This window comes from Varroa destructor, unplaced genomic scaffold (genome assembly GCF_002443255.2).
Source record: "Varroa destructor unplaced genomic scaffold, Vdes_3.0 BEIS01000003.1, whole genome shotgun sequence".
NCBI lineage: Eukaryota > Metazoa > Arthropoda > Arachnida > Mesostigmata > Varroidae > Varroa > Varroa destructor.
This window is the reverse complement of record NW_019211456.1, coordinates 2,629,565-2,645,641: the sequence shown is the minus strand read 5'-3', so window position 1 is coordinate 2,645,641 and position 16,077 is coordinate 2,629,565. Positions and strand designations below refer to the sequence as shown.

Here is a 16,077-nt window from a genome sequence, read left to right as displayed (position 1 = left end):
TTTTATAGAGCTTGTAAGCTTTTCTTCTAAATGCTTATATGTATGTGGAAATTTAGCATTGTGTGTAACAATGTTACGTTTGCCACTCTCTTCTTCGAAATTCCTGTGCCATTTTTACTTGCTACGTCTCTACACATATTATGCATTTGTATTAAACTGACTGCTTACCCTTTCTGATTCTGGCATAGGAGTCCATGATACACTCTAACCTAGCTGGCCAAACGTTCCTTTTCCACATTAAATTTAGTCAAATTCAAGCTTTCCGATAGTTTCATTGATTTTTCACTTTCGTTTTCCTTTTAATTGGTTCTATTTTATCTAAACATACGTAACAGTCTAGCGGTCTTCTTCTCTTCATTAACGATGATTTCTCAAGCATTGAACATCGTCCCCAGAGCTCAGTATTCATCCTTGCTAGCTTATTTTCCTTTCTTCGTCAATCGTTTTTGTGTATTTTTAAACCCGTTTCATTTCCATACTGCTACACAGTACCTCTTACCTATTTTTTTGATATACTATTGTCAGTATGGAGTTCATTAGATAGTTCAAATGGCAGCTTTAATGGCAATTCTACAGCTGTACATGCTTGTGCTTAACGATAACGATGGGTCATATAAGTTACATTATTTTTACGTATTCGACTGTTTTGCTTAATACATACAGCATAGTATCATCGCATGATTAGAAACCCAAATTGTAGAACGTGGTTAATAAACAAGTGTTTATAGAAGTTGGGCTGTGTAAAGTTTCCGTGAAAGATTTAAATTTTAATCCGGGCAAAACTGTAGCTGAAAAATTTATTCTAATTTTTGGGCCCGTTAAACAGAAAAACGGACCCGAGTGTTAGACTTAACATCACCGCAAAAAGAAATGCTGTCCTTGTTAACTTCAGCAAAAACGGAGCACATCCAAGACAAACGACGAGATAGCACATTCTCCTCTAGTAGAGACTAAGATGAAGAGATTCGGCCTGTTACTTTCGCGCCTTTTGTTTGGCTGAGTCGATTTTTTGTCACATCTGGAGCCGCTAGAATTTATACCCCCAATTTATGTAGCCCGATTAACTTCAGTGAGATTTCCGGCTGACAATTGGGTTACGGACGCAGTTCAGATAGTATCCATGCGAAAGAGCACGGACGTCAAAAGATTTGGATCTTGTTATTTTTCTTATAACGATAGTTACTCACGACAACATGGTACAGCTCGCCACAAGTCCAATGCAACTGCCATAATCTTTTTGCAAGCAGTCCAGTGGAAAAGTTTAAAACAAGTGGGTTTGTATGTGTTGATACGTGCGCCTAAGGCCTTAGGAAGCGAGCATGAAGTAAGTCGTTAATGCAATAGCTAAGGACATCCGAACTTTTCAGTTTCTGGCCGAATATCGTACGGGACTACCAGGAACGTAGTGGACGAAGACATCACTATGGAGCCCTACAAGGTTTAGCTAATCAAGGAGCTTAAGCCATAGATTATGCGAAGCGCCTTACGTGTGCTAATTGGACCGAAAGGCAGCTCTACAGCGATCCTAATTTTGTTCCGAAGATTATTTTTCAATTAATTTACATTTTTATCAGCCCGAAGCAGTAAACACATAAATATACGAACATTATTACTCTATTTACAAACAATTATAAAGTTCGTGGCACCGTATGATGAAGACTGCGAACCGAGACGTCATCAAGCCGTTCTCTTTTACGCCCAGCTGCTAATGATTCTCGTTGTTATGTTAATAGCGATATGTTAAGGGCTTTCTTTCGAATTTGGATTAACTCAATACAGAATATATGGAGTTCCACTAAAACGCCGCAACTATTGAAGGGCAAGTTCGAAGCAAGCGATCCCTTACGAGGCTCTTATTTATGGTAACCCTGATTGTATTATGGAAACTCATGAGGCAACACGACTAGATTTTTTCTATCGGGTCTCGACAAGCAAACTCCCTAAGACTCTGTATTTTATCATTGTCAAGCTAGACAAACGTATTCGTCAGTTCATTTTGGAAATTGTGTGTTTTGCAAATTTTACCTTCAAGCATCTCCTGTCCTATTTCAATAAGAGAACCCTGAGGCGCTCGGCTGAGTGATGTAACATTGAACACATAATGGCAAGCGTTGCCAATTTTAATCTAATTATGATGTTATGCATTGAATCAATCTGGTATCATTCATCACAGGAACTTATAGCGTCTCAAATAGACGCATGACGATCGTTTTGATTTAGTAGCCACCGTACAGCCTCGAACCTAGCTCCTTCAAACGTATGTTTGAATTTCACGGCCTCTGTAGGCATAATACACACACCCTTGCTTCATCCTCGCCGTTTGTCATCCATATGACAGCGTTTAGCAGAAGCACATTTTTCCGATATTTTAGCATAATTTACCGAGTAACCAAGCCGTCAGGGGAATTCGCATATATCCATCCACGTTTCAGCCATCAAGCCGAACCGCCCAGTAAATATGGTTTGATCTTGTTAAAAAGAGGAAATTCGACAAATATGTTACCCTCGAAGCCGATAGCTAACCTTAGCCAGGCGTTGTTTTAAACTGGGTAGATTCCCGTAGAATTTGTAAGTTCTCTGATACTTATCGGCATCAGTAAAGCTGCAGGTCTGCAATGTTGAAAACATGGCGTTAATCGTTTCACTAAACAAAGCCATCTCTAGAAAAATACACAGATCGTAGATAGCTGCTAGATAGATGTTTCACAAGGAAAAACTTTCTTTTATATGTTTTGGCTTAATGAAGCAGCTCTTTTAGTTACGGTATTAAATGAACCAGGTTGTTGGACGACATTTTGGCTAACACTTGTTTTATGCGATACTATTAACGCGCCTTTCGAAACGTCAAATTGACCACTATTGATCTTACACAATTACAAAATATCAGATCGCAGAACAGATAGCCTTTATTTATTTACATGCATGTAAATAAGAACACTGTTAATGGACCTGAAGAATTAAAGCATAACCCTGTATCGTGTCCTTCAATTCGATCTTCTTCGGGTCGTGCCAGTGCTGCCACCTTCACCGTCCATGGTGAATTAGAATTTACCAACAAGGGTCTTCTCTCCATTGGGGCTCATAATGTATTCTCGTAGCTGCTAGGGATCCAATACTGCAAATAAGAGTGAATTCTCAAGCGAGACGCGTAGGCTCCATATATATTGATAGGTGCAGAAGGCCTAGATCTATATAAAATGTATCTATCACAGTGACTCTCTATACAGAGATTGGTAGCGGCTACGGTAATCTCATAATGGTGACGGCCAACTCGGTTCAATTCTCCCGAATGGCATAACTGGCTGCTTTTTTCCATTCGGCTCTCGTGTTCGTCGTATACCGTCATCCTTAAGCAATAAAAGCATTTGCTTTTCTAAAAGATATTCTCAAAAAAAGGCCGTGCCAATGCTGACATTTGCAGTTGCTCGAATCTTTGGTATCGGTTGTCGACCGATCAACTCGTCTGCTGTTTTTGCTGTCTAGATTGTCCTGTCTAATATAGTACTTGAATAGCGTTATTGCTATAGGCTATACGATGCGGACTGATGCAGACGCTGCGAACTGTTGGCATTACTTCCCCCGCGGAGGGTTTCGCACCCGAGGAGAGGGTAGCCATTTCGAGGCAAAGGGTTGAACGGCTGCCCTCTCCCAACTCCATGCCGGCCAAACTCTCCCCCAAGAGTGCAGAGGTCCCGTCCTAACAGCAGAGAGGCCCTAGCGAACCGGGAGTTCGCGTACATCTGTCTCTCCAGATTTGTAGACGTCTGTGTTTACCGCTACTGCCTTTGCTGCTACAGTTGCTACTACTACAGCGCACACAGTAGTCGCTGTTATTGTAGGCAGCATCATCATCGTTACCATTAAGCTCTAGCTCGTACGTCACAGTCAAACATTAGCGTTATTATCGTGATGATTGTCTTACTTTTATGTTGATGTCGATGATCTAGCGATAACCCTACTTGGGAGTACTAGGGTAGTGATGCAGCGGTTATCTTTTCCTTTCGTCCGGTCGCTGAGTTGATCCGAGACGCGCATGTCAATAGCCTACCGAAGGTGTGGTAGACGGACACATCTAATAGTAATACGGAAGTGTTAGTGCCAATACATAGCGGATACCCTTTATCTACCTAGCGTCGATTGTTATGTCGCACACCTGCGTACGTGCATGTAGGCATATAGAAAACATTTACCTATACACGTTTATGCATATTACGGCGTGCCAACCACCCATAAGTCATGGATGGAAGGTGTTTTACTATGTTTATAGAAGTTGTTGTTAGTTCATTTCGGTGATTGGCGGTCTACTGCCGTCTACCCAGAGAGGTAGCCTAAGCACCCCCCACTGCTATCGTAATCCCTTTTTTCCTGATCTTTCGATGACGTTGGACAGCGACGTGCCTTCGTCGTTTGTGTGAACGTTGCATCGATAATATACTTCAGTGTGTCGTGAGTTTCGTGTTATGATCAATCGGTGCTGTGAAGTTCGGTTCAATCAGTGTCGAAATATAAAACGTTGCGTTTTGTGCTCTTCCAGCCAACTGGTCCTGTGTCGGCCGTCATCCCGCACTTTAGGCGGGAGCAAGACCTCTGCCGCAATAAAGTACACTGTCCAGAGTACTTAACACTACCGAATTATTATTGTTGTTCTCTTCTGTGGTCTAGACGAAAAATAATGAGCCAAATGTATCGTACGATTTCTAACAATGATGGGTGCCTCACTGGTTCGTGCTGTTGTGCTAACATCCAGCGCTGCCCCCTCTCAGGATTATCTCAGCACCGCGTTCAAGACAAGGAAAATGGCGCCGTCACCCTGAAGTGCGCTGCTGCTGCCACCGCCGCAGCAGTCCACGTCACTGTTGTCCGTGCCGTTAATGGTGCAGTTGTCGCAATCGGCTGGTAAACGTTGCGCGATCTCGTGTATTGTCGACAGTGTGAAGCTTACGACCGCCGAGCACACGACGTGCAAGGTCCAGCGACAGCAGCGGGAGCGACAACAGCGGCACCACTAACAACAACAACAACAGCTACTAAGAAGAAATCAGGCTCTTATTCGTTGTGCCTAGTTACCGCTGAGAACCTCGTGCTGCATCAACACGACCACGAACAACAACCACCGAAAATGAAGCAGTTCATGAGTTGCCATGTGGCGGCCGCCAAAGTTATAGCGGTCAGTCTCATTCTGCTGCCGATAATCGGTGCCGTCCACGCGTTCGACGATGATGAGCTCACCGGTGAGTCAATCAATTGTTTCTTCACTGAGCGGATTACGTGCAATGTGAGGCTCGAAGTTTTCCGAGGCTTTCTTTTGAAATTTTTTAATAGAATAGGATTTGGATAGAGAGTAGTGACAAGCCGCGAACATCCGCTACAATCACCCGAACACGCATTTTACCGTTATGCTTCCTAGTTACACATTCGAACATAAATGAATAAAAAACGTGGCTTTCAGGCGTAACTAAAAACGCTAGTAAAATTGCATTAAACCTGGAACTTGTACTAGGTCATATCTGCAATTTTAGAGGGCACTGTCCTTTGATGCCCTAATAATAATTTTGATTAAGATTAGCTCTTCTTTACATTAAATTAGAAACGGTAGCATTGATGTCAAATCTGGCCCCTCTATGTTTCGGTCTGCCTCGGGAACCGGATATCGGTTTGTGATTGTACATTTCCGGTTGACTTTAGAGCAAAAAAGTCCTGTTGATAATTGAGCGTCTACGTGAAAAGTGCTCTAGTATTAATTATTTGATCAACCCCATTAATTAATTATTTAATACAGAAACACGGATGGAGCTACTCAATATATGCGCCGCAAACAGATGCCATTAGAGGTGACAACGACTTTGGAAGATACAACTTCTGGAAATGAATTTTCAGTAGCTCATATTGTCAACAAAATCCTGTAACAGTTTTAACGGGATATATGTTAATAGAACATCCGCCAATGTTTCCCACTCTGCCTTCTACTTCGCCGAGGTGCACGGCACATCAACAGCAATAGCGATCGTTGTAAATTGTTGGGGGCCAATTTCCAAACTGGCTATATAAAACCCAAGTCAGTCGCAATATTTTCGGTCAGATTTATGGTTGCACAATAAGATATGAGGGGGACGAGAGAGAAAGACGGCAGCGAAGCCAATAGATAGGCAGAGATGTGGAAAGATTGTTGGGAATCGGAAAGCTAAGACTGTGGCAATGGGGATGGAAGCAAAAAAGACATACCAAGAAGGATACAACGACGGTGGTGAGTGATTATCTGTGACGACCACATCCTAAAGATGCGACGATGTGCCTCTGGGTCAACGGCAACATACGAGCAGTAGAGAAAATGAGCAAGAGACTGCCGGCTAGAGGTCAACAAATAGTGGCATTTGAGGAATATATGCGGCGTGTGAATAAGTGAAGCATTCATGAACAGTGTCGTGTGTCTCGTAACAGCTAAACCGACCAAAGCGAATATCTTGTATGGCATCAGTGACAAATGGATAAGCCCCTATCGTTTTTCCCTGCTCCTCTTCCTCAAGCTGCTACTATAGCGTACCACTGCCACAGTTCCGGACCGCCCGTAATGGGGGGCTTCGATCCACATCTGGGTCAACCGCCGCTAAGATGGCTATCTATTGCTTCTTCACCTACGTGCCTATGTCCATTTGTGGCCGTATGTGTATTCCTTCAGTGTGGCTAACTGCTATAACACTCAGCATTACAAACCCATCACACGAATACCGCATGCACTGTCATACAATTTCACACTGTTCAACGGACCGTCGATCTCTAAGCTAATTGAAGTCTGTTATGGGACAGGTGTATATAGAGACACAGAAATTCACTCGCACGTTCGGAGACAAACACGCGCACGACAATAGACGCAAACATTTCAAATGCCCTATACATTCGGACTTGCAAACAAGCATACACGGGACATGTAAATGGGAGCAACTGCTACTTCTCGTGAACGGATTTCTGCAGGTACCACAGACCGCCGTCCGTAGTTTGATACTGTCGTTCTACTAACACAGCATATACGCATTGGGGATTAGCATTTACATCTAACTGGACAGATTTTCAGAGGCCGCTTTGAGCGTTTAGCAGTAAAGATTCGAGAGCTGGGCCTTGGGACATGACCGGAGTAATGAAGAATTGCGTTTTCCTCCTGTCGCTCCCTGTTCGCCTCTCTTCCATACCGTTTTCTTCATCCTGTGCCATGTGCTGGCGGCCCAGTTTGTTTCGGCCCGCCCAAATCGAGAAAACCGACTGGATCCGCCGAACGCTGTATGTCGACGATAGCGGCTGCAGAGAAGTTGCAGCGAATCGAAACTGGGAAGGGCAGTCGGCCCCCGTTAGGGGTGCGGGCGCATTGGATAACAGCCAAGGCAAGTGGGCTGTATGTATTCATTAGCTGAGGACTTAGGTTATGACCACTACGGAAAGTGTAGTCGACCGCCTAGTTGTTGTAAGAATTGCGGAATTGCCTTTCGTATACGGCTGGCTAAAGCAACGCTTAATCTGGCGACAGCCAGTTACTGAAGATTTCTCGCAATACAAATACTAGAGCCGATCGAACTATAGGACGTGGCGAAGTTATCGCAGAATGCAAAAAGGATAATCGACTAACGCATCAAGGACTATGGCTGAAAAAACTTGAAAGCTCAAGCAAAGTTTGCTTCAAGTAGCTGGTAGCAATTTGGAATATGGCAGTAATAGCGACAACCGTAGGAATAGTTAGGAGCCTGTCAACGCGATTCGCCAATGAAGCGTCCCTACATCGAAGACCGAAGAAATTATTTTGAATTATGCTTGCATTGCACATTACTTCAGCTCTAACCCCCCACTATTGCCACTACTAAGGAAGCCGGATACAGGAAATGGATTGCAATCGATGGCAGGGGGAAATCTTGAGCCAAAGTCAAATAGTACCAAATGGCTTCCGGTAGATGACTCACGGCGGTTTGGCCGGTAGAAAGGACAAAATATAGGGTATAACTTGGTATATTGCTGAACCAGAGTAGCGTTGCTTCGCAAAAACCATATTGAGTCTCATACAGCTCGACCGGAATGAGTATCTAGGTTTTCATTCAGTGTCTGTATTTTACTGGATTAGGTTGTGGAGCATTTTGATTTCCTCGATGGTGGGCTGCCTAACCACCCGCAGGGTAGATTAAATATTCCAAACTTCACATCCAGCTTCATAAGAACATACGCATTTGATTAATATAAACGCTGTGTCGTGTAAGTGATGTGCGAACAAAGTAAAATGATTATACTCTCGCTAGCATATATTGTACATTGGAATAAGGGAGCGTAAGCGTGGCTGACGCTTCGGATCGCAATGTGAATTATTTCGTTCTATACAACGGAGAACAGGAATCGTTACTATACACAGCTTTAGTTGGCTCAATATTAAATTTACATAAGGGAAGTTATATAGGACGATGCACGTGTCCTAGCAAGACAGGAGAGCAGTGTTCCTAGGCTAGACGTTGTGCGACCACAAAAGGACCGACATTATGCCACTGTCTTCTTGTCAGTGGGCAATTCGATTAAACGAGACAAACATGTCTCGTCTGCAGTTCTTCCTTGGTTAGGAAATTAGCACGAACAGAATTCGCAAACACTTATGTTTCCACTTGTTAGTAAATCGATATGCTAACTGAAAGTGACATTGGTTAGCAAGAAGACCGGCAAACGTGAAGACTGGTCAGTCCACATAGCTCAGGCATATTTAGTCATCACACTTGCTTAACTCAACTGCTCACTATACTTCTTGATTAAGTTGAAGAACTACCTCACACATTTGGACGTATTTAAATAGAGTTCCTGACTAGTCCGACCAAGAATGGGGCATTGAGCTTTTTCATGGAAGATGGACCTGGGATATGAAAATTCGTTACAACTCATATTTGCTGCGAGATGACCCATACTCATTAGCCTAAATGCCATCTTCGTATAAACATTCTTTTCGTATAGATAATTCAACCGATAGATTTAGCCCTGATCAGGTCACTTGTGAAGATTGACCTGCGGACTTATACGCTATTATGCGCTCACCATCAAATTTATATCATATATCCTCCATATCGAAATACGCTTTAAAACTATTTGATTGTAAGTAGGGCCATTTGATTTCCTGGGCCTCACCAACGAACCTCCTAGATGGGTTGTGATGTATTTGTTAGTTCTGACAAAGAGGGCTTTTTCGGGCTGCGATATGATGTGCGACAGCGCCTAATTTTTTAACTATTATAGAATGGGGTATTAGCAAAAATTGGAATTGCTTGCTTGGTTAAAAATGTTAATAGCTTTTAATTCGAAATTTTTGTTTGACTATATGTTTAGCGAAAATATAGTATAAAATAATTTTATTCCATTCTGTTATCATTTCTTCGGCGTCCAGAATTCATTGTTATATTATATAGGTTAAATAAACCTTGTAGTTTATACTTGTGACACGTGTCATTCCAATTATTTTTTAGAGCACTTATTAGTAAGGCGTTAGTCTACAAAATGGCGTCAATGTTTGTTGAAAACACTATGTTACACGAGCACTGCGTTCACGTTTGACTGTTGAAGTCGATGCTTATTTTTTATGCTAGATACACACGTGTTGTGAAGCGCACACGCTCATTCAATATCAATAGTTTTAGGATTCAAAAGGTCTCGACGTCTTAGGCTTCGACGCATTGCGTCCCCGGTTATTTCTCGTCGTGTTTTTTTTTTATTTTTACTTTTTAAAATCCTATCACAATGTAGCACAGGAAGCAAATATTGCTTCGTGTCACCGAAAAAGATACAGGAAAATAGTGCATGATTTTCGTGCATCATTCATTCAGCGTCATAGCAGGTAATGACGGTCTTTTTTCGCGCTGTGGAGAACAGCGGCAGAAATGTTTTCAGCATCGGGTGCAGCTGCAAAGCTACTGCATCACGTTCCGTAGCTCTAGATCACGCGCCAGCTCCTATTGCTCTTCTTTTCCGCTTTGCCATTCGCGTTTAGCTTTTCGCGGTACTTAAAGCTCGGTCATGAGATAACCTGCAGCGTTCTCAAAAGCGGTAGTTTCGTGCTGCCAACGAACAACCATCATATTCACTCGCCACGGTCTTCCCAACAAGAGATCTCCCAGAAAGAAGAATGCAGCTAAATGTAAGAAGCAGAAAGGAACGTAAGAACAATGGCCATTGGACGATTTGACAACCCGCGAGCCCGCCTTGAAGGAACGAGTTTCTGTCGCGTCCTCAACGTTTTTAGCATTTGGCGCTGTTGATAGTGACGATCTTTGCAGTGAAAGTGCTGACAATGCCAGTAGTGGCGGCAATCGTAAGCGCTGTAGTAGCAAGACCGATTCGCGTCTTCATCGGGGACAGCGATGGCTGTAACAACAATGACGAAGCCGTTTTCCCTTCTTATACGGAAATTATCGTTATCCGAATAGCATTTTTCATTTAAGAAGATCTCTTTCCCTGTCCCCTATATCAACTTCGTACCGCAGTCGTTGTCTGAAGGCCGCCCACTAAGCACCCCGTTACTATCTTTTGCTTATTGCGAAGATTTCTGATTTCTGTTGTTTCCCCTTTTACCTCTGAACTGCTTTGCCTCTTTTGCTATTTTCATTCTCTCGCTCATCCTTTAGTTGTTGATCCCATTATTACTTTCCATACACACAGACAGACATTCGCATTATGGTGTTGAACCTACAAGAACTGAACGGGTCGCAGAGCCATATAGGATAAGATCAACGACGAAAAGCAAAAACGTAGTAATAGCGAAAGCGTGAGTTGGCAAAGGCCACGTAACAGGCTTCCCGTGCACCCGTTCACTTCGTGGGCGTTCTTATTACTTTTCGTCGATCTTATCCGCGTTGCAACCCATTCCTTGCTCTTGCGTTAATTTAGCGACCGTGCGTCTTTCTTTATTTGGACAACGGCTTCGGTATACAGCAGAAGCGAAGGCAACGATCGTCGTTACTGCCGCTGTCGGTCGATCTCAGTCATCGTTCTTTTTTCGTCGTTTGCTCTCTGTTCACCCACTTTCTTGTGCCTTCTTCCCGAGCGCCTTCTCCGTTAGCCGCTGCATCCCATCTTCATCACTTTTTCTCTGCCTCTACCACGCCCCTCACCACCAACTGGCCTCCCTTAATACCTATGTGTTTTCGATCTTCTTTGGTCGACTTCTTTTTCGCTTTTTCCATACAATCGTCGGATCTTGCCGTCTTTCCACCTTCTCCAACTTTCTCCAGCGTACACTCTTCTCGTGTTCATACTGAAATCTTGTCCCATGTAATCCATGTCCTTATCTCGTTTGTTCCCCACCACTCCCCGTTCACCGGCCGTCACGAAGCCCTTGACTCAGCCCCAGTTGCGAATCCCAGACTTCGCCCATGGTCCCCAAACGTCTACCCAAATATCCATTTTCCACTTATTCGACTTCCTGGCCGCCTCTTTGTCTCCCTCCCGGGTCTCTTTCTCGGTGCTGTCTTCCTAACCCATGTTTCATTTTTATCCCACATCTTTTATCTTCTCCGTTTTGTATCCACTCTGGTGTTACCCAGTCGCGCATATTTCGCTGTCTAATCGCGAATCTTTCTAATATTTGGCACGTCTACATGCACATGACACACTGACTCGGACAGGTGCACTTTCAGCTTTCGACGATCGTTTTCTACCCTTGGACTGTCCGAACGCCATTATCCCGTTGTTTCTCATCTCATCGCAGCCCGTGCGGTTTATCGACAAAAGTTTAGTCGAGATGCAGAATATGTCTATCTTTTCAATCTTGCCCCATCGCCGCCGGGCAAATGTAGCCGCTGGTTTCTTTTAGCTGCATTAGCACTACATTCACCAGGGAATACCTGAAGTCATTCGTTGCGTCTGGACTCCAAGCGTTCTATAACTACAACATACGCATATGCCCTGCTACGGGTAAGCTTCTGAGTGTCCGTATGCACTTGCGTGACATTGTACACATTATAGCAGCCAATTTATATTAATGATTTAATATTATTGATGTCTCGGTAAGGGCATTTGCGGCACACGGAAGATTCACGATCAGATTCAGGACTTGTAGTAAAGAAAGCACATTGTACTGTTTCGCCTATCGATAGGTAAGCAGTCTTTCGTTAGCGACATTTTATCATAGCACTAACCAACACAATTTACTTGTCTAGAGATCAACAGCTGCTTTCGTCATCGCTACTTGCACACCATCGCGAAACCTTCTTCAGCAATACGATTGTTTTGCTTGAGTAACTTCTCTGGTACTTTGCCACTTACGTCCAGATCATCACGTTCCTTCAACTCCTTGCAAACGCTCGTAGTGGCATTTCGGTCGACCTCGTTCTCTTAAGGTTAAGCAGGAGGAACCTGGAATCGTAGTGCTGGCGAATCTAAGGTAACGACAAGATTCGCGGCTGCCACATATACAGTATAGAAAAAGTCAGGTCGCAAAAACTGTTCTGCTATTGCCGCTGTCACGACATGGCGACATCCCATAGGGCTCCACACGGCGCTCTGAGGTGAAACATTGCTGCAAACACATGGATGGGGGGGGGGGGGCAGTGGCAAGATTGCCGATAAGTATTGTAAATAGTAGGCAAGCTGGACCACGCCAACCTAGCCAGACCCGGCGCAGCGGAAGACTACAGAAGACCTAAACCACTGAAGGATTCCATTATAGGAGACGGACTGAAAGAGATTTTTTCTCTCTTCAATCCATCGTCACTGTAATGCCGATACAGGCGGTGTTGTTGGCTGTTGGGCAAAAAAAAAATGTCAATCGCTCGCTCGGGCGACTGATTGACAATGCCACTGGTTTTGTGCGGGTGACGAAAGAGAGGTGCGGATCTGCCGGAAGCTTTGGCATGGAAGAATAAGACGGGACAAGTTCGGTTTATGACGAAAGGGGACGACTACAGAAGCAACAGCAGTAGAAATAGCACATATGAGTCCCTCTTTCCTTCTGCTTTGAGTTGTACTGTTGTGATAGCATTGCGCGGAAGCATACGACGCGGACGGGCAATAAGGGATCGATTAACAACACTAACAATAGTATCCGCTCAACAACGTAGCTTTGCTCTGAATTGGCCAGTAAGTCAGACCCACAACTTTTTGTTGCGGTACAAAGTTGTCCACATGGCAGATAGACAGCGGGAGGCTGCTGTTCTTATCTCTCATAAGCGTAATATAAAGTTCGATTCATCGTGTCACTTGTGTTCTCGTTAAACACTTTGAGAGGGGGAGTAAATTGCCTAAACTGCGTCAAGGTGAACAAAGGGTATTTTGAAATTATCGAATAAAAGTGGTTCTTGATAAGAATGCTGACGCTGAGAAGAAAAAGATGGTTTTCACGCACGTTTCTGGCATGTAAAATATTGTCAGAGGCGGTGCCAAAGTACTACTTTGTTCAATTGCAAATTCTCAAACTGCACTCACTCATCCGTATTGATTGCCATAGCACAATAAGGAAAAAAATTGCTATTGGAAAAAAAGAACGACACTTCTACCAGTTACGATTTCCGTGTGGTTAGATGTTTATGCGGAACGGTTGGTAGCATCTGGTTTGTGAGCTGCTTCACTGGAGATCGAGTCAGAGCTCTCACTTCGGGGCCAGATGTGCCACTTTCTTCTTCCCTCATCGTTTACAATTTTCTTCACGGTCGTTGCTCTGAAGAGTTCCTTCTAACAGAGGTTTGCTTGTAGGACTATGTTAGCCAGATGCAATGCACGCTGTCGGATGAAGAAGGAGTACGATGGAGAGGTGGGGGAATATGAAAGCAAAGCTATGAGCAGTGCCTTGTGTCATGTGTAAGATCTTGGACCCAGGCATGTACTTTATCTTAAAGACGGCTCAGGGCAAGTTCGTGATGCACGGTCTCGCTGCTGTCTTCGCAACGATACAGGAGGCAAGATTGTGCTGCTTTATAAGATTGCCACAATCGCTCCGCTTGGTAGGCGCCAGTCACCCTTTTGACACTGCCGACACCGTCAGCGTGTAAGGACTGAGCCCGTTTGCACCGACGTCCTTATCCTGAATGCCGCAAATAGCTCATCTGTCACCCTAGACTGCTGCTACTACTACCATCACTGTCATTTGCTTCTTCGCGCATAGATTGCTTGCCAGTCAGCTGCCAGCAGTCATCGGACTTCAACCGCCAAAGTCGACCCAACCCAAGGGAAACCTTCATAGCGCCTCCTCATAGTCTTCGATGAGAATCGCCTAGCCGTCTAATTCTACAGTGCCAGTTGAGAGTTGGGGCGGCAGACCGAGTTGGGTTACGTCTATGGAAGATGTCATGAGATGGATTGTTGGAGAGTGCTGGACAAGCCGCTCTGATCCTTTATACCCTTATAAACTGCTGTATCATTAGGACAGCCAACTCCTGCAGCCATGAAACAGGCACCTGTGCATCCGTGGCCTTGCGCTCTATATATATTGCTTTGTTTTTAAGTCAACGGCATCCGAACACCTTATCTAAAAGGACAGAACGGAACATATATAAGAAATACGAATCAAAGGCTTTACCGTAAAAATGTTTCACTGAGTACGGCTACGTACTATATTGGCAACCGCTTATGGTCAAACGAAATCGAGAACTGAATTCTTTCTAGCCCCTGCAGCGTTACAGAGAACACAGTTGTCTTTATAACAACGACGACCCAGTATGCAATAAGGCTAAAGCGAGCAACCCTCATTTTGCTTCAATGTTACTTCTTTTGCTTTTTCTTCCCATATGGCGGTAGGTATCCGAAAGCTCTTTTTTGCAAACATTCCGAGCAGAATCGTTGTTGTCATACATCAAGACCAAACGGGGACAAAGATACGGACGTACGATCAGGCTCATTTTAAAGGTAGCGAGCTTTCTAGCGTGCGAGTTCAGTAGCAGCAGACATCCGACGATGGCAGAATACAATCCAAAGAATCTTCAACTGGAAACAAGGTTCTCAAATTACTAATGGCAACTTAGCTCTGTAGACGCTAGACTTATAGATAAGCGCTACTAGTAGCGATGGGCGATCTACAGATTTTGGCAGAAACATCGTTTAGGTTATGTAACGCTTCTTTAACCCTTAACTCTGAGTCGTGGTTAACTCTATGATACTATTTGCTGGACACCAGTACTTGAAACAAGCACATATTTGCGGCACTAAACTCTTTATTTCTTGACATTATATAGTGGGTCCACAAGTAAGAAAAATCGACTTAACAGCCTACCTTCGGATCCATTCTTTGAGCTCATATTCCACATGTACTTCAGAGGTGGACAGTCTAATGCGTTAACATGATTACCATCCTGAACCGCAGCCTAGCACCGACCTCCTAAGGAAGCTTTACCGCACTTTTATAACGTGCAGACTGCTCCATTACTTCTCACTTTACCTTTGTCAGCTTCCATCTGTTTCATTACGTTGTTGAGCCTATCCAAGCAAGTGATCCTGAGGTGTCTCAAGTCTAAGGACCTCTCAGCGTCGTTCTGCCAAGTACACACATGACCTTCTCCCTCTTGCTGCCCTGCTTCGAGTCTCACTAAAGGTGTTTGAGAGCTGGACAAGGAAGATAACGCTGAGAGTCTGCTCTCGGACACCTCAAGTCTCCCCTACCGTAGGTCAATTAATTATAATCCGATGAAGGCCTCGGTTCGGTGGCCCTGGTTTGGTCATTAATTCTTTAGACGACTCCACATATGGAGCTCTTGAAAGTTTCGTCGTTCTGCGCCGGCCAGCCAGACTACGTTCAGGAACAGAGCAGATGAACTGCATTACCTATGTATCTGCCACCGAGTCCGTTCGAGGAACTTTTGCCCCGGTTAAACTAGCTATCCACTGTATTAACAACAAACTACTTACACTAACACGACCACTACTATTACAGCAAGTTTACCGTCCGAGTTGGATGGATCCCGGCGTCCGCTAGAGAGGCCGCTATTCCCATCTATAGCTCTGCCGCACAGCGATGTTTAAATTGCGAAGCATGTTGAGCGGTGCCCGATGGACGAGGGCTGGGACGATGACCACACCTTGATTACGCCCGGCATGAAGGGCCAGCAGAAAAGATCAGCGTCATAAACTTATAGTTCGGCTAACGGG

General features: G+C 44.2%; 1 protein-coding gene across 5 annotated transcripts in view; it reads left to right on the top strand.

Annotated features, from left to right (window-relative positions):
• Positions 1–3,699: 3,699 nt before the first annotated feature.
• The window catches only part of LOC111246852 (protein turtle-like), a 90,509-nt gene continuing 78,131 nt past the window's right edge, over positions 3,700–16,077 (top strand). For 4 of the 5 annotated variants that reach the window (XR_015323525.1, XM_022797135.2, XM_086983393.1 and 1 more), the window contains exon 1: positions 3,700–5,231. Coding sequence is in view for 4 of the 5 variants with exons in the window: in XM_022797135.2 (XP_022652870.1) it covers positions 5,120–5,231 (112 nt within the window). In the remaining variant the exon portion in view is untranslated. The remainder of the gene's footprint in view (positions 5,232–16,077) is intronic. The other variant, XM_086983392.1, reaches the window with a different exon arrangement.